Source organism: Lasioglossum baleicum, chromosome 3 (genome assembly GCF_051020765.1).
Source record: "Lasioglossum baleicum chromosome 3, iyLasBale1, whole genome shotgun sequence".
In the NCBI taxonomy this organism is placed as follows: Eukaryota; Metazoa; Arthropoda; class Insecta; order Hymenoptera; family Halictidae; genus Lasioglossum; species Lasioglossum baleicum.
Genome location: NC_134931.1, coordinates 8,398,886 through 8,420,483, shown reverse-complemented (window position 1 = coordinate 8,420,483; position 21,598 = coordinate 8,398,886). Strand labels below are relative to the sequence as shown.

The following is a 21,598-nucleotide window of genomic DNA, read 5'->3' as shown; positions in this document are numbered from 1 at the left end:
AATTTGCATTCAACGGGAAGCTCAAAGCCGAAATAACAATGATCGCAGCAAACTGCTGGTCCGCGAAACGAGTATAATCCACAAGTGTTTAATAATCGTCCGTCACGCGACAATGATAGTCTTTATTTTGCAGGCATGATGCATCTGCGTCTCGCAATTTTTCTGCGTGTCGCACGACGAAATTTGTTCAGCACAACCGGTGTACAAACCAAGACGGTACATTTGTATTTAAAAAAAAAAAAGAGTTCAGAAGAAATGAGTAGAGGACTGGTTCGACACCATGTATAAGCGAACTCGAGACGTGTCCCGCATACAGATATATGCCTGTGAGACGTGTTATGTATTAAAGCGTATCGCGAGCACGCGAGCCAGCTTGTCGCGCTTATTCTGTTTATGCCTTGCGGTATTCGGGCTAACGACGAGTTTGTTGTCCGCCACCAAGTTCCCGGTTAATCACCGCTAAAATCCCGCTTAAAAACGACCAAACGTATTGGATATTGGCACGAGACACTCGTTTCAGATCCTCGTTTGAAAAACGGCCTCGAAAATATGGCCACCGTACGAATATGATCGACACTATGTGAATGCGAGACCCACAGGGCGTCTCCGGGGAAGGTCGATGCACCATGGACATAATAGAAGTCCAACAAGATTGATGCAGCTTGCAGTTTTTAATCAGAGAATTAATAACACGATTTTTACATTTGAACATGTTCGAGGATTTTTTCGTGGTTTTGTGAAGAAGAATGATTGTTAATCACCTATCAGTTGATGGATTTTATGCATTCACGAAAAAAATTGTTAGTTCAAAAACGGAGAATAGTGAAAACTTTTAATGAATTTCAATATATTACCGCACTGCTTTCGACACTATAAAATCGTTTAAAAAAGAAATGAATGTCTATGCAGCTCCACTATCTTGCAATTAATTAATTAATTTATAAAATCGTTGAGACAAAAAATAAATGTCTATGTAACTCCTGTGTCTTGCAATTAATACAGATGATTTTTATTTTGTATAAAAATACGTAGAATTATGAACATATAAGTATCAAAATTAATATAGATGAACAATGAACGCGAGTTTTTGAAACCTTTCAAAATCAACAATGAAAGATCAATTCTTTTGGAAACGTTTCAATGCTGTGCTAGTGTAGACCGTCGAGTTTTCAGTTTCAGTTTTGGTCCATCGCAAACAATGGTAGCTCGTCGCAGCGAGAGCCCTAGTCTGTCAAAACGGGGTAGACGTTCTAGGGGGTGAAACAGTAGAATAGGGCAGGTATAGTGTTGCCTCTCTTTCTCTATTGACCGTTTCCACTGTTCACCACCCAGTCTCTCACGCTGTCCCACCCTGAAACCATCTACTTTGCTTTGTTAGATAATACTTTCTCCTCCCGTGGGAGAGATCTACCGATTTTCCACCCCTGTTCCTCTCTTCTTCTTAGTCTGCAGTAGTCTACACTACAGCAAAGTCTGCTTCGGCCATCACCTGAGCTCGTGTAGTATATATCTTGTTTGCTATCGTGTCTCGTGTCACGGGACAGCGTACTTTACAGTCCCAAAAAAATAGCTCTCTCGCGGGGAACATCGAACTTTGATATGGGGTTCCTGACAGGGACCCTAATTTTTGTTATAGTGAATCACAATAATATTCAGACACTTTTAACAGGACGATGACTTTTTTAATATCATTAATACAAGACGTAAAACAAATTTTTGAAAAAATTATTTTTGAAATTGTTGAATACAACTTTTTTATGGGGGCCTATATTAAAAATTTAAAAAATACATTTTGTAGATCTATGTCAATTATACATATTCCAAAAATTTTATCAAAATCGATCAACGTTGCAATACGCTACAAAATTTAAAGATGGTAAAAATTGTAGTTTTTCACGATTTTCAGCCTACATGTACATCCAAGGATTTTTGCATCTTTCAATGCTTGTAGCTTTTTCCACATCTACCGATTTTGACGAAATTTTCGGTATATGTGTAATTGACACAGATCTACAAAACGGATTTTTTAAATTTTCGATATTGGCCCACATAAAAAGGTTGTAAACAACAACTTTTGTTATCTTTTCAAAATTTCTTGTTATCGTCATGTAGTAAACTAATTGTTCTAACTTGCTCAACAAAGTCCAAGTCGTATAATCTGATATTAGAGGAGTTATCGTCCTATCAAAAGTGTCTGAATATTATTGTGGTTCACTGTATGTAGGACGAAACCCTAATTTCGATTTTAAACAGCTCTGGCATACAATATTATTCTGAACACCTGTATCCTATCATTTTGTGTACAAAAGCTTTAATTGTTTATACATTGAAAACTACTTTATACTACATATGTACTACCATTACTCATGTAACCACAGCTAACAATTGGTATACATGATAACAGACCTGTATGCTATCACTATGCAAAATCTCATCGAAATCAAAGTGGCTATGTCATGACATGAAGTACAGTCGTGATCCCAAATCAATTGAGATCAGGGAAGGTCAAAAACATGTAACAAAGCGATTTTCGAGATACGTTCTCTGCAACGCGCTCAAGGGTCGATCGAGTGTCTGTCGAGTGAAAAATCAATGATGTAAAATGTAAAATATATTCCCAAGGACTTGTCACTGTACACTAGTAACTTTAAGTGACCTTGCACGATGCACCCGGCGACAGAAAATGCGACACTCTCTCAAGAATGAGGCATTCTTTCGAATAAAAAGAAGAATAATTCGTAACAGTCTGTCTAAAGAAATAGTTTTTCCCAGTCAGTTGTCGCAAGAGCTATTTCTCCGATGGATTACTCGTGAAAACTAGGAAGTGTATCAGAACCAGCTACACGTAATCTTCGCAGATTGTACGAGACGAATATGTTTGTGTCTGCGGCGCACGTGTAGGAACGTCATGATTATAGTTTTCAGCGGAAGAAGATACTACTTTCGATGAATTTCGCAGATTAGATAGACAATTCGTGTCTGAGATAGTGTGTTAATCTTTGTAAAATGACCTAGTGCACGGGACTAAATAAATATTGTTAAATAAAATGTAGAATGGATTCATGAAAAATGGAATCATTGAAGTAATTTGTTCGTAATGAAACCAAGGACATTTGCACGCGAGCCATAAGCTCAAGGTGCATTCTCAAAAAATGATTTTCCAAAAAAAGCGACTCACCTTGATACCGCTGCGTCCTTGCTGCTTCAGCAACACGTTTTCGGGTTTCATGTCGCAGTGTATAATCTTATTCTTGTAGAGAGCATCAAGGCACTGTAGCAACGAGTATGCGAACCTCCTGACGAGCTGCATGCTGAACCCCTGGAACTTGTTCTTCTTGATCAGCTCGTACAAGTTAATGCTGAGCAGTTCGAAGGTGATGCACATGTGCGAGCGGAAGGTGAACGAATCGAACATGTGTATAACGTTCATGGTATCGTCCTTGTCCTGTTCCCTCAGCTTCCTCAGTATCCTGATCTCCTCTTGCGCCTGTCGGTGGAACCTTTTCTCGTTCCTGACCATCTTGAGGGCGACGTGCTCGTGCATCTTGTGATCGTAGGCTTTGACGACCTGTCCAAAGGATCCTCTACCGATGCCTCTGAGCACCTCGTACCTGTATGCCACGTGATCGTGCGCCACGTGAATGTAGGAACCTTGATCGTTATCATAGTCACAATTATTCGGCCAGTCCATGATGCCTGGCCTCTTCTTCGCGTTGGCGCCGATGAAGTAGATCTCCGGGTACTTGTAAATCTCCTGGTACTCGTACTCGGTGAGTTTATCCTTGTAAACCTTCATGACCAGGTCCGCGGTGACGGTGATCGTCTTGGGCTTGAACGGGACCCCGTCGAGCGAGCTCGCATCCGCTCTACCATTCTTCACCATGGCAGTGCTGGACTGTCCATTCGCTTGCTGGTGAGAATTGTGGCTCGAGTTGTGACTCGAGTTGTGACTGGAATTGTGACTCGAGTTGTGACTGGAGTTGTGGCTCGCGTGGGAGCTCAGGCTCAGATTCAGGCTGTCAGAGTTATTCCCGGTCAGGCTAAGAAGGCTGTTGTTCGCGCTGGAGCTCAGACTCGGCAGGTGGGTGCCGACCATATGACCCGCGTGGACCAGATGACTCGGTGACGACTCGCTCGCCGGCTGCTTCAGGGACAACGTGCTCGCCTTCAACGGCGGCAGATGATTGTTCTCGCTTGACGATATGTACGTCTGCGTCGAGATCGCGCTCGCCGGCACAAACGGGTTCGACCTTGACAGCGGCATCTCGCTACCGCTTACCGATACCACCGACAACACGTCCACCGACACCAGCGCCGATGGCGAACGACGCTCAGATGTTCGGTCAGGCTGAGCCAGAACTAGAACGATCATACTACACAACCACATGCGCCTACGTGATCACGCCGCTGGTGCATCGCTGACGATGACGGTACACCACCCGACCAACGACACATCCGAACACCTGACCGCCGCGACCAACACGCTCACGCTGTTCCAAGGACGATCCGGGCGTGCACCGTGCCGGCAAACACCTGAGTCTCCACATTGGTCTCCCTCCGACAGCCGATTTGAATGTCCACCAGGCTAAGGACTATCTTCAAGACTTCCTCTTGATATTCGTGTTCCGTGTTTAGAGCCGGGGTGCGCTCGTGGTACTCGCTCGATCACTCCCGAACAGATCCGCGGTTATCAGTCCGAATATTATTCTTAAAGCTTATCTTCGATGTGGACCGCGCGATGATATTTCCTAAGTCAAGGAACGACAATTCTCAAGACCTCTAGATATTCGCTTCCGTGTCTAGGACAGGACTGTGCTCATAGTAGTTACTGAATGACTGTCTGGTTAGATAGATCCTCTAAGTAAATCAGTCCAAATATTGTTCGAAGTTTATCTTCGATTTGAACCGCGCCGCGCAATACCTCCCATGGACCGATAATCCTCAAGACCACCTCCAGGTAAACGTTTTCGTAACTACGCCGTGTCCTTATCCTAGTCCCTCAATGAGTGGTTCGATAGATCCTCCAGTTAGACAGAGATCAGTCCGTATGATATTCTTCGAACGTGTACGAAACCGCAACGTTGTTTTCCTAATACCTTACAGTGTATTGTCGATCGGATAAAAAACATCAGTTTGTTGACGTTAGTCGTTCTTGTGTACCCAGCATGTCGTCTGGAATAAATGAATGAATACTTTCAGTCTCGTGTCCATCCACGAAGAAATGTAAAAAGCTGTCGAAATAGTGTCTCGGGGTTGGCCAAAAACCGCTTCGATCGATGCGCGGCGTCGACACGCGGCCGCGGTTCGAAAGATGATGATCGATCGTCTAAAAATATGTTTCCCGGCGAGAATAAACGAAAGAGAGGGCGGCAAGCCTACTCTTTTGCTCCGGGCTGTAGTTGTAAATGCAAACGGACTAGAGAGAAGAGCTGCAATGTAACGACGCGATTCTCCGAGGAGTAAGCACTATAGAGGCGCAGGGCAGAGACCCGTTTTCCGGCTGTGGGTTTTTTCGATATGCTTTCGTGTCGTCGCACGAGAGCAACCCCCCTCCAAGTTAGCTCTGCTGCCACACACATACACCCACACAAGCACACATACACACAGCCCAGGGTAGAGAAAAACAAAAGGAACTATATGAACCCGCCGGTCTTTCTCTCTCTCTCCACTGTGACGTCACTTCCCGACTACGATGCTCAGCTGTCTCTGAACGTGTCCCGGTATCGGGTGGAATTATTTATCCGGCTCGCATCAATCCCCTTCGCCGTTGCTTGACCCTTCGTCCCTCGTTACCATCGGCCAGTGTCTCCACCTTCTTTACCGCATGGAAACGACGAGCTGCTCCTTTTACCTTCGCGCGAGCCTTCGAACGTCTAATTCTGTAATCTATCGCGCACGAGGGCAAACGCATCGTGTGTGCGCGAAAACCGTCTGCCTCTCCTGAACCGGGAGGTTATTGGCACCGGGCCGGCCGAGTTTCGACACCTCGTTCCTCCATTCGAACACCCTCGAGATATGTACATATATCACGATCTTCGAAATGATTTTTTAATCTCTTGACACTCTGCTACCGGATCGCGAAACTCGAATCACGCCCGGTCTTCTACCCTCGGTCATTATCCGATCCTGTCTCGACTCGCGGTTTCGATATCGCTGGCTCCTCTCGACGAATAATTAGCAAAGATTAGTCCCGTCGAATCGCGTAACCAGTGTTTGCTCGGCCAGAAAAAACACTGTCACCCTGAATGGTATACATGCGAACTCGTCTCGAATTGAATCACGCTCTCGTACAAAATCGAGCCACCGCTGGATCAGGTCGTGGACCCCGCACCCATGAAAATCGAAGCAAACACGAAGAACGTGGCCGCACCTTGATAACCGTTTACAAGCGGACGACTATTTGTTTAATCGGGTAACACGGTCGCCGAGTACTTCCGGCGGTTCTTGTTCTCGACCACGGATAAATGCAAAAATGGGTGGACGATTCAGGAACGAGACGGGTTTGCTCGTTTTTTTATCATAGAAACAAAGCGCGAGACGAAGTTCCTCGCTTCTGGCACACTGACTGGTTGGCTGGCTAGCAGGCTGACTTCTTTCTTTCTCTCTCTCTCTCTCACACACACAGGCACTCTCTCTCTTTCTCTCTCATGCTCTCACTCGCACGGTCTCCCACCTTCGCGGATCCGCTGTTCCTCTCCCTCTGTCCCGGTCGGCTGAGTCTTCTATCTCTCTCGCGACGCCATTATGTTTATTCTTTTTGTACCCCCGTTAAACGTTTGGTCAGGACGGTTTAGAAGGGGTAGACGACCAGGCGAACGGATGAACGGCCAGACTGCCAGGCCGATGCACGGTACTACTCTTCTTCTCTTATGTTTCGCGTTTGCGAAAACCGACGCGGCACTGGCGAAATCCTCGGCATGGATATCTTCGCGGTTAGGCAACGTAGCACGACGCTTCCGGTGGTGAAGAGCCCTCCATAATTTCTATGTATATACGGACCCCGTCGAACGACTCTGCCGTTTCGTTGCTACACGGTTTTCCCTTCTATGATTATAGATTTCGCGTACAGGTGTTTTTGTTGCTACCTCCCCTTCTTCCTGGCGGTGAATGTGTGAGTGTGTGTAGGTGTGTGTGCGTGTATGGCTAGCGTGCGTGCATCTAACCGAGCTGCACACATTCGATTCCGATGAGCGGCGAGTACGCTTCTCTCCCGAATCCGTATGACAACATCGATCTCGATCCTGATTTCCCGGCGCACGTTTCCCACACTCAGAAATATTATTCACCACTCACCGACTCATCGAACCACTCAAGGCGCGAGCACTACTTCTCTATTCATCAAGAAAACGCCTGCTGCGACACCCACGCGTGCACTCTCACGTACACGGACGGTTGTGCTTGCCGCACGCACAGATGTCCGCACGTATTCCTGTTTCGCGATGCAAAGGGGAGGTCATAGATTATGACTTTGTCTAGATTGTTGCGTCATCGTTACATTTTAGTTCTCCAACCTCCCGTTAAACTAAATTTTCATTCTATTATCTGACCTCAAATCTTTATAAAGTAAGCGACAATATTATTCGATCGTTTCTACCGAAGCTACTTTCTCTGTGAATTGTAGAATTGATGGCATATTCTAACAGTACAGCAGGACGAGTCGACGAGTCCTGTTCATCTTGTTCATCTGATTTCTCTCTGTGTACTGTATGGTCCAGGGTAGAGCCTCGCTGTCACCATGCTGTCACTGATTGTGAGACAATGAAAAAAACACCGACCATAAACCAATCACCATACGTGGTTCCGTATCATTGAAATACCGACATGGCGAAAATTTTTCAGCTCCCTCGCGCCGTCTGTCCATATAAGTAGAATAGTCAACTATGTATATTTTACAAATGTTTCTGGCTACACAAGCACAATGTTGCCAAGCGAGACTTGTCTCTGCGAATCGCCAAGGCAAACTCTATATTGCTCTATATCTGTCAAGTGTCGAAATGAACATCAAAACAATAAAAATAGTAAATTATATGTAGATACAAATAGAAATTAACAGAACATTAATGAAAAGAAAATTCATAGCCTTTCATTGGCAAGCACTATTTTTTTCCGTACACGTTCGAATGCAACATCTGTAGCTCCAAGAGGGCAGCACCCGGCGATGCGAGAATTGTATTTCCTGTTTCCATCAATGTCCACAAAGCCTAACCCCTAACCTAAGTTTGAAACAGTCGGAGACTGACTGACACTGACGTTATTTTGACCCCTCAGTCCGCCAGGGATACTTACTTTCGTAAACGTACAGTTGATATCGTGAGAAATACGTCGTAGTAGCCAATAGTGAAATCAAGATGAGTTTAAAGCCGAAAACGTTTAAAGAGCAGCGTTCCTTTGGTAAGAAATATTATTCCGTTGAACGTATTTATTTCGAGAAATTCGATAAAAGCTAAACGAAGTGTAAACGAAGCTTATTTTGGCGACGTTATCACCGCATAGTATACTGTTGATTTATTGACGCGTCGATGGATATGATTTGATAATGCATTCAGAATAATACCGTTTCATACGAGTTAATAATTTTCATTTGTATGAATAAGTTATATAAGAAGTGTAAATATATTACTTTTGTTATTGTGATTATACGAAGGATCAGCTGTTTACAGATTTTCACAATTTGTATACATATATACATGTATGTATGTGTATATTTATAGGTGCGTCTGTATTAATGTGTGGGACTGTTTTATATTTTAGCACAACGGGTGGCCGACTTAAAATTGATTAGAGAACGACATATGAATAAGGTACCCATTATCGTTGAACGGTACAATGGCGAAAAACAATTGCCTGTGCTGGACAAGTGTAAATTCTTGGTGCCCGATTATTTAACAGTAGTCGAACTTATTAAAATTATTAGGTATGCTTTAATGTAACTTCTGGTAAAACATAAAACAAGGAACTGCTATTGATTAATTATGTTTGTTTGTTTGTTGATTGCAACTAACAGACGTAGGCTACAGCTTCATCCAACACAAGCATTTTTTCTATTAGTAAACCAAAGAAGTTTGGTCAGTGGTAGTATGACGATGGCGCAATTGTATCAAAGAGAGAAAGATGAGGATGGCTTTCTTTATATAACGTTTGCTAGCCAAGAAGTATTCGGGCATTAAAATTAACTGGTACAGTGGAACTGTAAGCCTCCAAACAATGGAACTTCATCATTACTTTTAGGTAAAAACTAGGGGACGCGAGAACCCGAAAATAGCGCATCGGGATCGGGACGGGTTCTCCCGTATATTTGAGTTTGCGAATGTATCAGGGTTATTCCCGAGAATTTTCGGGATTCACGAGGATATTACGGATTTATCGAACCAGAATCCCGAAAATTCTTGGGAATCCCGATATATTCGAGAATACTGAAAATTTTTAGGAATCTAGAAATTTTCGGGAACCCGACTCGTTTTTACCATCGAGTACCCGACATTTTACGATCTTTGCACACTTTTAGTGAAAACAAATTTCTTTTTCAGGATATACACTGCGTGCTAAATATTTTTAAGAGACCTTTAGAAAGGATTTTAGATCATCTATTACTTGTATCCGCCTTCAACCGAATACGCAGAATCTTTGTGATCAACCTGCAGTACCTGCTGAAATAATTGACAGAACAATCACAATCGACACTTCTGTGTGAAATTATAAAGGTGTTTTGGGCCTTTGGCATACGCGTCATTCATATTTTATATGTTATACTGTAAGATTAATACAATTTTGTTATTGACGGTAGTAATTATTATTCTTTAAAAATAATAAACTCGAACAATGAGGCCGTTTAACATATCTAGCGAAACCGTGTTTAATGGGTAAAAAACTGTTTACCTTTAGAAATTTTACGATTTGTCAGGATTTGTTCACTGCAATACACGTCTTCTCAATGTAATCAGTTTTAAACATTGCTAATACGATTGTGAAAATATTATTGTACAAGTAGTAGCCAGTTATACTCAGCAAAAACTATACATTGTACGTACACGGCAGTGGGAAATCCAATAATTTCCATATGTTCACTACCGGTATGTGATTTATGTGAAGGAAATTGCAATTGTACAAGTAGTAGCCAGTTATACTCAGCAAAAACTATACATTGTACGTACACGGCAGTGGGAAATCCAATAATTTTCATATGTTCACTATCGGTATGTGATTTATGTGAAGGAAATTGCAATAGATTTACTTGCTACGAAGTAATAGAGTAAATGGTTAAAGTTTTTAATGGATACGGTGGAATTTACGACAAGAGAACATTTTTTTCATTATTCAGAGCGATATTGGCTGATGTAAACGAACTTTTACAGTGAAATCTGGTATTGCCCTATTGTCTAGACACCGAAACATTAAAAAAAGTGTTCAATGTGTATTACTACACAATATGTAACATGTGTTGGTATGTGATAATATTATTAGATTTCAAACGATTTTATTAATTATACTTCTCGATACTATCAATTTTCCATTCATCCATACTTATTTCTAAGTAGGATGAATAAATATTCACTTAATGTTGCTAGTAGCATCTTTTGCTACTTGATACTTAGACAATTTACGAAAACTGTTATTTTCCACATTCATCCTGAATTTGGACACATTACAAGCGCACTTTTCTCTCATTTTCGTAGAAGTAAATTAAGAAAACAAATGTACCTGGCATTATGATTAATAACGGATACAATTTACGATTGTACCAGTAAGACAATTCTACAAGACTTAAAAAACCAATAGCAGAAAGTAACTCTGAGCTGGACTACTTTTCGTTAATCACATTTATTATTTCTCATTGTAAATAAATTATAGCTTCGTGAATGGTAACGAATAAACATTCAAATTATATCAACCTTGGGAGCGTTATGTTTTGCTAGCTACCACTAAAATCTAATTGTACTTGAACATGTTGGAGGAATGTTGACATATTTTCTCAATTAGTTTAAATGATACATTACCATACATCTCGACTTATGATATAATTTAAGACTTCGTTCAAGCACACGAAAATTTATAAATAAATAACAGAAAAAAGACAGGGCTGTCTGCAAACATTACTACACACCTGTAAAGATACAATAGTGATATAATAATAACAATAAGTAAATGTATATTTCAATAGTGACACAAAATATGCTACTATATCGTATATAACTATAATATATGTATGTATAAATATAATATATATATACGATATTTTAGCTATATAAATATTGGCAATATAATATATGCTTTATTAATTCTTGTACAATGACTTCGTGTATTCCATGCATTACACAAGAAATTATGTGCGCAATAAAGACTCTTTTGCAATACATACATTGCTTCCTCATTTAATTTCGGACATTTGCTATCATAACGCAATAAACTGGTCTGGGTTAGGTCAAAGCAAAGATGGTGTTTTTCAAAATCATCAAAAAAAGTCCTCAAGAGTCCTATTTTTACGTTTACGTTTTTCATAAAGCTGCGACAGCTACATACTGCCGAATAATGCAGTATGTAATGTAATAATACTCTTGAGGGCGATCGCGGCCTAGATTGATCTTATATCTAGCGCTTTTGACCAGTGGCGCACCAGCGGGGGGGGGGGGCAGGGGCCAAGTCCCCCCCAAGAAAAAATGTTTAGCTTTCAAAAATAAAATCGCGGAATAGCTCTCGACAGATATGATGGCTAAAAAAAAAAAGGTCATCACGCAAAACCGAGGGCTGGGTTCAACTCGCCTTGCAATTCTGGAAATGAGACTACCTCTCCTAAAGTAGCTAATTCAATTACCCCAACAGTTGGGGTAAAATTTTTATTCGACGAGTTCGCGGGGGGTTGGACAAAACCTGACCCCAGAATTGCTGGTTGACGACCCTACTGATGATGGAATGCTTCTATCAGGAAAGTGGGGTTGAAATTTCGCACGCACCATCACAAACTCGTGTGCTATTAGTGTACCAATGTCCTAATGTGCAGTCTAATCATAAACTTGCGATTCGATCTTTTCGATTCGAATGAGATTTGAAATCAAGCGATGGCCACACAACTTCCGCTTTCATCATGGCGGCACTTCCGGCAGTCAGTTCTCGAGCTTGTCGAGAACCTGGCGCGACGTACAAATTCTGCAGTAGAGATTCGAAATCGCCAATCTTTATACAGCTGCAAATCGATGCCAGTAGATGCAATGTCGGGTGGGTATAAAGGTGAGCGGTAGGGTTAGGTACGGGGGGAAAGAGGTAGAGAAAAGGTAAAGGTTAGAAGAGGTTATGAACTCTAACCCACGGATAGTTGACGAAGCCTAGTTGTTTGGTATGAACTGTCCAAATGACGCGTAGTCGGGCCAGACATCGTTATTAATTGTAAAGGTGAGTTTGCCTAATGATTACTTGTTTACCTTTGTTTAGTATTCTCGTAACCCTTCCACCGATAACGATACACCAAGTCTCGAACGATGGCTCGTCCACGTAGTATCAATTTATATATACACGTCTTATTATGTTACAAAACACTAATTGCTCGTACATTCCAAGTTTACGAATTATCGGTAAATGAACAATCCGATTTTATTAATGGCGATTCTGCGATCATGTTATTTTGACATTACCATTGTGCAACATTGCTTTCCGTCGATAATCAAGTCATTTTGTTGAAGACTTTTATTTCTTTTCTTTACAGGTAAATCTTTTATTTACCACGGGTGTTTTGTTTGATATAATTCGAATTTATTATCGAATGTCTGTGGGAGTGTTCGGGCCTTATGGTCACGCAAAACAAAGAATATTTTGTAATGTACGAAAGAATCGTTATTCCTTATCTTTACAAACAAAAGCGGTGACGTCATTACAACTTGTTGAAAACTAAGACGTATAAAATTAAGTACAATCAGCGCAGAGAAATAAAAGAATTAAACGATGCACAATTAGTAATGCAGTTTAACGCGGCAAGTAGGATTACAACGTTAAATCTGTGTCGATGCGGTGATCGAGTAGGTAGGAGGTAACCTTCGGACCCACAAGCGACCTTTACCTGTGAAGTCCGGTCGTATAGAAATAATTACTCTCAAGTCACTATTCTTCTTCACTGAAGCCGTTCCAAGAAGTCTGTAGGTGACTCGGAATGACCACTCGAAAGGTTATACGGCTACGTAGTATTTTTAAAAACCAGTCATTTTAGCCGACGAAAATAAGCAATCATCTCCGATAAATATGAAAAAACGAAGCCTCAAAAATCGTCGTTCAATTTATAAAAATATTTTCAGTTGTATAAAATATTTTATACAAACGGTAAACTTATAATAATGAATAATAGTTTCAGCACTAACGGTGAAGAACAACTCTTTGCTATTGATGTTAAGTCGAAATAAAATTCTGTTCTTCTGTTAACAGTATTAATATTTCTTGTATATTTATTGTGTCTTTATTGACACACAAAATACAGAAATACAGTAATTTAAAATAGTTTTTGAGTTACGCTATGCAGGAGTCTATTGTAGACACCAATTTTATTTTTTTCCTAAGAAGTTATTAGAGACACTGGAATTCTAATAATCGAAGAAAATTATCAGGGTTGATTTAATTTTAATTTATTTATAAAACGCCTGATGCCGAAATAAATTCTCTTTTTCTCCCTAAAACGTTATTAGAGACAAAGAAATTCTAATGATGGAAGAAAATCGTCCGGGTTTATTGAATTTGACCAAGCAGCATTAGCGACCGATGCCACGAGTAGCGTTCCAAGTTTTACCTGTTGCTAGAATCGCTAACAAGCGCGTCGAGGCAAAAGGATTTGAGCGAGCGTGACGTCGTTATGCGAGGTGCGCCTAAAAGCGCGTATCTACATTTTTGCAATGAACAGTTCGTGTTTGACCTATTCTCGATCGACGCGGCGACCTCGAGTCTCAACCGATAAGTCATCAGCGGGCGTGTATTACGTGACATAACCTGTAACGTTCGTCGAGAGGCCACACTATGCGGTCTTCCACGGCGAATGCTCTCGCTCAGGTAGAAAAGCAGGCAAGCGGGGCGAGAATGCACCTGGCTGGTGTGTCTTGGCGGTACACAAGAGAGTGACCTGCCAACCTGCCAGTACTGCGAACGGTCTGGCTGCGTTCACCTGCGCAAGGTTGCCTTTAAACTTCGACGTGGTGTTTTCGTGTACGACCGTGCTTCGGAACGGCCTTAGTGAAAAGATCTCGTTCGTCGCAGAACCGTTCTACTCCTCGTCGATTAGGCCCGTTAGTTTTCGACTCAGGAAGAAAAACGGACACATTCGTTTCCTTGTGATCGCGAATAGATAGTTTTCCGCGCGTATTACCGCGTGGCTGGCTACGTTATATTTTCAGAACTGTGCGTGACCTGTGAGAGCGCCACCGCCGACACACGTAAATGCGGTGATACAGGTCGACCCAACAGGTAGTGTATTGTGCGTACCCGTCCTCGAACTTTAGCGTAAAGAGACTCGTCGCGTGCTTTTTCTAAGGTCGACGCAAACGAAACCGTTCGTTCGAACATGTTGAACGATGCGGCCGAGGATCGGCTGGCTGACGAATTCGTCGGAAAATCCCGGACTTAAACGCGTCGGACTCGGGTTGACCTTTCTCGTTAATGTAACCGTATTTTGAATTTCTCGTTCAGGAATTCTTTTTACGGCGCACGAAATTCCACGGGAATCATCCCTGGCACGACGAGATACGGTAATATTTAACGGTGACACGTGTCTAAACGGGTCAATGGCTCGAGTTTGAAAAAAAGGAGGACCGTGGAAAGAACAGGTGTTAAGTTACAGTCGTGAGATTCTTGCGAGCGAGCAAAAAAAAATGATGTTGAATCTCAAGCGTGACACTTCCGCGTGGATCAGATACGTCTGGGCAGTATCGATCATGCTACGAAGATAGGATATAACGCCGGGAATATTCGTACGAACGTTTTGTGAACATAGAAGCAAAGTCGGAAGTCGAATAAGAACAAATTCGTGTGTATACATATATATGCACCGCTCTGTCTATTCGAAAGCGGACATGCTTCTCAAGTTGAAAGTTTATCGTCGTGATTAGAAAGGGTGAAAGAGAACGTTCCCTGTAATACGATGTAACGAGCGCGAGGTCTAAGAATGCGAACTATTTCGGTGCAACGGTACAGGCACCGTTTTCTCGTGTTACTGCACTGCGACAGAGCGGTGACGAAGTCGGATCACGAGTGTATGGAAATGGACCATTCGCTCTATGACAGCCACCACAGAGTAGCATGGCCGTGGTATCGGCATGCGCCTAACCACGTAGCAACCTACGAATCGAACGACTCGGGGTCCATCTCTTTCACTTCTTAAAATGGTAGGGGGGGAAGGGTTACGGCGGGTAGGGGCGCCCGGCAAATGCTCCAGTTTTCATTTTTACACCGGCCCCCGATGCTTAGGCCTTTAAACGATACACTCTGTTTGCCTAGACGCTGACTATACACGATCACGACTTAACCGATTATAACTCGATGCTCCGCTATCCGAATGTTAGGTAACCCCCTCGGAAAAAATCCTATACCACGACCGACCCGAGGGAATTATATTTTAATCTGTTTATCCCCTAAAAACCAGAATACTTTCCGACTCATTGTATGTCTACGTTTACTGAAATGTATGGGATACAATTTTATTTTAATTTAAACGAAATGATTAGCGTTCATGTTTAATAGATTCCGGTTGGAAATTTCGTCACCAGACTAACTCGGCGTTAGGGATTAATAAATATTTAGTGAATTACGCTTGCGGGATAATTTTCGATAATACCGTATACGTAGAGGAATATTTTACAGATACATTTTCTTCGTTGATTTTTCTTTGAGTATTGCTTACGGAGTTTTAACGGCATACTTGGCCGCGTCTTTGCGTCATTAGCTGGCAGGAGGACACTGAATGTTTAGGTAGTACGTAACGCGTGGAACCGTGACATCAGCGTAGAAATATTTTTTTTTTCGAGACGTGGGTAATTTCAAGAGTCTCGTCAGGGCATGACAATTGGTTCGTTTTTACAGATAGACATGGACAGGGATCGTAGGGAACAGCGCGATCACGATAATTTAAATGAGAACGAGGCAGAGCGAAAAGTAGGAATGGATTTTCGTAACTTGTCCCATCATCGTGGCGTGGATCATACGGCTGACGCTGATGCGGAGGTGTTTTCCTGTTTCATTCAATATATTTTATTTCTAGAAATACAGAAATGCTTTTATAAAAACAATGAATGGAATATTTTAACTTTTTATTTCATTTCATTGCAGCGGGAGATGGATGTTGATCATAACGATCGCGTCGAGAATCTTCACGACGATAAGATAGATCAAAATATTGGGAGGAATTTTCATAATTTAGCCCACCATCCCGCTATGGTACGTTTTAAATATTTTGTTTAATTAGAAATAGAATTTTAGAATCTTCTTAACGATTAATTTCTAAATTATTTATTGTATTTTTTAGAGGGATGTGGAGAGGGATCAGAATAATCACGTGGACAACGTACATGACGAGAAGGTGGATCACAAAATCGGGAGAGATTTTCGTAATTTAGGACCACACGCAGGAATGGTTCATCTACACTCTGGAATTGAGCATTTAAATAATGTTGATGTAGAGGTAAAACCTTTGCTTATCTATTCTTTTTGCTTATCTATTTTCTTGCATATCTTAATCTTGTATTTCTTACTTTGTCAGGTAAAACTAGCAAGAGACGTCCGTGGTTCGTTAGGCCTGGGATTGTCACTAGAATTATGCGTAGTCTGTGGTGATAGAGCTAGTGGAAGGCATTACGGAGCTATAAGCTGCGAAGGCTGCAAGGGTTTCTTTAAACGTAGTATTCGAAAGCAGTTGGGTTATCAATGCAGAGGTAACAAGAGTTGCGAAGTTACCAAACACCATAGAAATCGGTGTCAGTATTGTAGACTGCAGAAATGCCTCGCCATGGGCATGAGAAGTGACTGTGAGTCTTTCATGTTTCTCAGGAATCTCTGTCAGTAATTGATAAAATAAAGAGAAGAGAAAATGAATTTTTAAGATAAATTCTTTACAGCCGTTCAACACGAGAGAAAACCAGTATTGGGGGAGTCCGCGGGAACAAAAGTAGGAAATCGAAGTCCCAGAGTTAAACCAGAGCCACAGCAACCAGTATCCGAAGCACCTCCAACCTGGGAACAACCGGAAAGTCCTAGTATGGAAGACCAAAGTAGCGATAGCGATCTTAGCGATGCTTTAACGTTAGCGAGAGAACGTTTACTTATCTCGCATGCTTTGGATAGCATGGCGAAACTCATCGGAGACGTACGTTTCATTTTTTTAAGTAAAACGCATTGCTATTTTACACGTTCTTGCACGAATCTATGATTTTTCAGAGTGTTAACGGTTCGAGTGAACCCGAAGAGGAATGGACAGGACAATTAATATCCGAGAGGCATACGCTTTTCGAGTTAAGAGCACCTAGTCCAGCGCCTGCATATTTATCAATACATTATATTTGCGAGAGTGCGGCGAGATTACTTTTCTTGTCTGTTCATTGGGCAAGAGGAATTCCTGCATTTCAAGCATTACCGTGAGTAATCGGACAGCACGCGTGTTCCAAGCGAAACTGCTAGATGTGAATGTTAAATTAAACGATGCTGTGCATTTGTAGATCTGAAGTTCAAACAACGTTGGTACGCAGTTCCTGGGGGCAGCTCTTCACGTTAGGCCTTGCACAATGCGCGTACACTCTGTCGCTTCCTAGTATTCTAACATCAATAATCAATCATTTACAAGCTAGCATTACGCAGGAAAAGATCACCGCTAGCAAAGTGAAGTCCGTTACCGAACATATATGCAGACTGCAAGAATGTGTTAGCTCGCTTCATAAATTACAAGTGGATTCTGTTGAATATGCATACCTGAAGGCGTTAACTCTATTTAGTGCTGGTAAGTGAAAAAAGATGATGGTTGACTGATTCAGGAGGATACGCTGTATACCAAAAATTCCTTGGAAAAGAATTGTTATTAGAGATGGGATCAAGTTCAATATGTACTTTTGAATTCAAGTCAATTTCAATAATCAATTTTCGTTTCACGGATCTATTTGAAAGTATTGCTTCCTATCCAGCTAGATTCGAACCTGCTTGTAATATCATTGATCCTATCTCTAATTGTGATCCCTGAGGTCATTTGAAGTAACTTTTTGGACGACCATGTATGCAGGGTAGTACTATATGAAGAAATAACTGTTTACTTTTCCAGATAATATCTTGGCCGGTGTTTGGCGCAAGAAGGTCGAAGTTTTACAAGAAGCTGCCTGGACGGAATTGCAACAACGCGTGGGATCTGATCGGTTACCTCGCCTTCTTCTAAGGCTTGCACCACTCCGCTCGATAAACCCTAGGGTTTTGGAGGACTTGTTTTTCGCCGGTCTAATCGGTAGAGTAAGCGTAGCTAGTGTAGTGCCTTATATTCTTACGATGCACGATTACAAAACTGAACCGGAGAGTCACATGGGGTGACAATTACTATCTGTGCAATGTAAGTCGTGACCTAACAAAGTGATATATACGTTAGTGCTGAATGCCTTAAATATTTTTATATGCTGAGGAACAGAGGAAGAGAAATTAGACACGAAGCGCCGTTGATGTTTATTTTTTTCGTGAAAAGGACTGCACGCCTCATTTCAGAAAAAGGTGTCGAAACTCAGGGTAGTATTTTAACTTGTTAATCAGATATAACGTCTAGTTTTCAATGTTCTGATGTTTGAACATTTTCTTTTCTTTTTTTTATTTATTGTAAATTCACTGCCTGATGTACAAAACTTTCCACGCTGCACAAAGACCTTTCATCAGCGAGAACATGTTGCTATTGATAAGGTGAATATTTGTTATTAAAAAAAGCGACTTAATATCATTACCCCTGCTATGGATTTATACTTCACTTAAATTGTAGCAGTATTATAAATAATAGGAGTAAAGTAACGATTACGCGTAGCACGGTAATATGAAAACAAAAGATGATATATTTTGTTTGAATTGTCGTGATAAAATATACATATATCGGGAAAGTTTTGTATTGGCATATAGTTTAAAACGAATAGATGGGGCAATATGACTGTACTTGTAATTTATTAATAGTAAAGGAGTAGCCCTTAACTGAATTAGTAACCTTGGTCTATATTAATTGAAGTTTCTTACGCGAAACGTAGAAATTATTTTTCTACAAAATTATTAAAAAGAGTCTTTTTCTTTGCCAATTTTCGAGGTTATCAAACAAATCGATCAATAAAAAAGAAATCAAATTGTTTATAGATTCGAATTTTTCGAAAGAATCAAAACGTTAGTAATATGATTTCTTTATGAATACTGAACGCTACATTTCCGTCCGACAAGAGAAATAGCAAAATATACTTTATTTTTTATTACATTATGTAAAAATTAGAATCGTTATTTCGAAGAAAGAGAAAAAGATAACAAGTATTAGTACAAAGGAATCGCATATTTCTTCGATTTTATTAAATGTGAAATGAAATATGCACGCGTTTTACTTATTTTTGTTAGAACATGATCATAACGCCTGAATATACTTCTAGACTGTTTTCGTTATGTATTAAGAGAGAAGTGAAATGCATTGTGTTATGCGTTTCATTAAAAAAAAAAACAAAATGTGCAATAATAAAACAAAATTCGTGCAAATTTGAATGCAGAAAATAGCCTTATTTTAACTAAAGAAAACAGATTATGGTCCAACGCCATCAATTGAATCGTGATACAACACGGATTATATTTATTACGCAATCAAGTATTATTTACTTCCTCCGAGAAGGACAATAAAAGTATATTTTTTATGGAACCAGGAATACTTATCGAATACTTATGAAACAAACAAATAATTATTGTATATGCGTTTACTTCAATGAATGTACATTTTGTATCGTATTGTTAACGACAACTGTATACATTTAATATTGAATAATATTCAATGAAGATAGCTATAATTACACATATTATTTGTATGTACTTGAATTACGAAGCAGTGAAGAATAGGATTAGTATTTGCAGGATAAGAAAACAATAATCTTATGTATTTAATGTTATTAATAATGTTTAGAGCATTGATATTTTTGCAAGGTATGTTGAGCAGAGTCGTTAAATATTGTTAAGCTATTCAGAATTGTTAATGTTCATAGAATCTGTTCAGCTGGTTATATTTCCATCAATATCTTGATAATTCATAAGCTTGTACTATACTTCTAGCAATGTTCTATATCTAGTTAAATTTAAGCATCCGTTTTAATTCGATAATCCAAAGATTAAACGACAATACATTTTTTTTACAGATACCCATTGTAAATTATACTTATTAACTAAATTCCGATTTAATTCATAGAGAATACAAGTAGCACGTAACAGTTGTATTTTCAGTTATGGAAAGAGGCAATTGTTTTCTTTTAAAAAAGAAGGCACCGCGGTGCATTATTTCAACGATAATTTTCTTGTATCTTCATACGTGATATTTACTTTACTACATGTGTACTTCACAACAGAGAGACCTTTACTAAACATTACGGTATACAATGTTCCACACAACAGACGACGAAAATTAGCTATTCGAAAGTTGGTAAATTGAATGTGATACAATAATTCTCGTGTGTGAAATACTTAACAGACAATACAATTAGGACAGATTCGACCTGTTTAGGAAAGAGAACTGTATGTAAATATAAGACCTGTGCCTGTTTGAAAAAGAGAGAGAGAGAGGAATATTTATATGAAATATATAGTAGTTTTGTAATTATGTAAGTTCAACAAAATGCAAGAGACCTGAAGTTTGTTGCACCTTCAGTTTTATTATATCGTCGAGTTCTGTATATACGTACATGTTAATTGTGGTATAACTTGAAATTATGCATAAATTGAAACTAAGAAAAAAATCAATAAATAACGATTAGCTCGTAAAATCGTTTCCAATTTTCTCCGATGATCATTGGATAATGAGGAACTAACTAAAAGTTCTATAAGACACAATTATATAGGAGGACGTTACGTTATAAATTGCATAAAAGTAAGAGATATATCTATATATTAACAAACTCCTACACATTTGAATGAGAACAATTGTTAGTCTATTAATAATTAATAACAACAGCTGACTGCTGGCCTTTACAATAAACCTACCAAGTACTAAAAGTTAATATGTTTCTATTTATATAAAAATGATAAAATTGAATTTATTCAGAGCTTATTTTACTGTTCTTGGCTTTAGAAAAATCTAAAAATATTCTGGAATACGTATTTTAATATATGATCGTTGGAACGTCAAATGTTTAAAGCATTTATGGGAAAAAATAAATATTGATGAGAAAGAAATTAAAGAGTAAAATTTCGTTCCGTACGTGAACGACCCAGTTCGTGGACAGAAGGGTTAATAATTGTAGAATAAAATCTATAAAACAGATGATCTGACCAGTAATGTTAATAGGCCTACCGGAACAATAACCCTGCGCTACTTTTGCATCGAGCGCTTGAAGTCTACGTGGAAAGTGGAATAGGAGGGGGTCACGAAGGAACCCGAAAGCTGGCTGGATAGGGCCGT

General features: G+C 40.1%; 3 protein-coding genes across 5 annotated transcripts in view; 2 read left to right on the top strand and 1 right to left on the bottom strand.

Moving 5' to 3' along the window:
• LOC143207192 (dual specificity tyrosine-phosphorylation-regulated kinase 2) overlaps positions 1-7,470 on the bottom strand; it is a 60,920-nt gene extending 53,450 nt beyond the window's left edge. The window contains exons 1-2 of one of the 3 annotated variants that reach the window (XM_076420365.1): positions 6,674-7,470; positions 3,179-5,172 (exon numbers count right to left, since the gene is read on the bottom strand). In XM_076420365.1, coding sequence (XP_076276480.1) covers positions 3,179-4,387 — 1,209 coding nt within the window. In that variant the 5' untranslated portion in view covers positions 4,388-5,172; positions 6,674-7,470. Of the gene's footprint in view, positions 1-3,178 lie in introns of all 3 variants that reach the window. The other 2 variants (XM_076420366.1, XM_076420364.1) reach the window with 2 other exon arrangements.
• Positions 7,471-8,172: 702 nt separating this feature from the next.
• On the top strand, positions 8,173-10,469 carry LOC143207203 (microtubule-associated protein 1 light chain 3 alpha). Its single transcript, XM_076420390.1, has 4 exons — positions 8,173-8,391; positions 8,752-8,914; positions 9,005-9,228; positions 9,528-10,469. Exons 1-3 carry the CDS (start codon positions 8,349-8,351, stop codon positions 9,165-9,167), a joined length of 369 nt encoding a protein of 122 aa, XP_076276505.1. The 5' UTR covers positions 8,173-8,348; the 3' UTR covers positions 9,168-9,228; positions 9,528-10,469.
• A 4,248-nt stretch (positions 10,470-14,717) lies between these two features.
• Positions 14,718-20,003, top strand: LOC143207194 (orphan steroid hormone receptor 2-like). The gene is given in 10 exon segments (XM_076420370.1): positions 14,718-15,319; positions 15,321-15,347; positions 16,042-16,182; positions 16,288-16,395; positions 16,484-16,646; positions 16,725-16,982; positions 17,073-17,320; positions 17,392-17,588; positions 17,670-17,947; positions 18,263-20,003. Coding segments are annotated over 10 exon segments (1,872 nt in total). The 5' UTR covers positions 14,718-15,127; the 3' UTR covers positions 18,523-20,003.
• Positions 20,004-21,598: the final 1,595 nt, after the last annotated feature.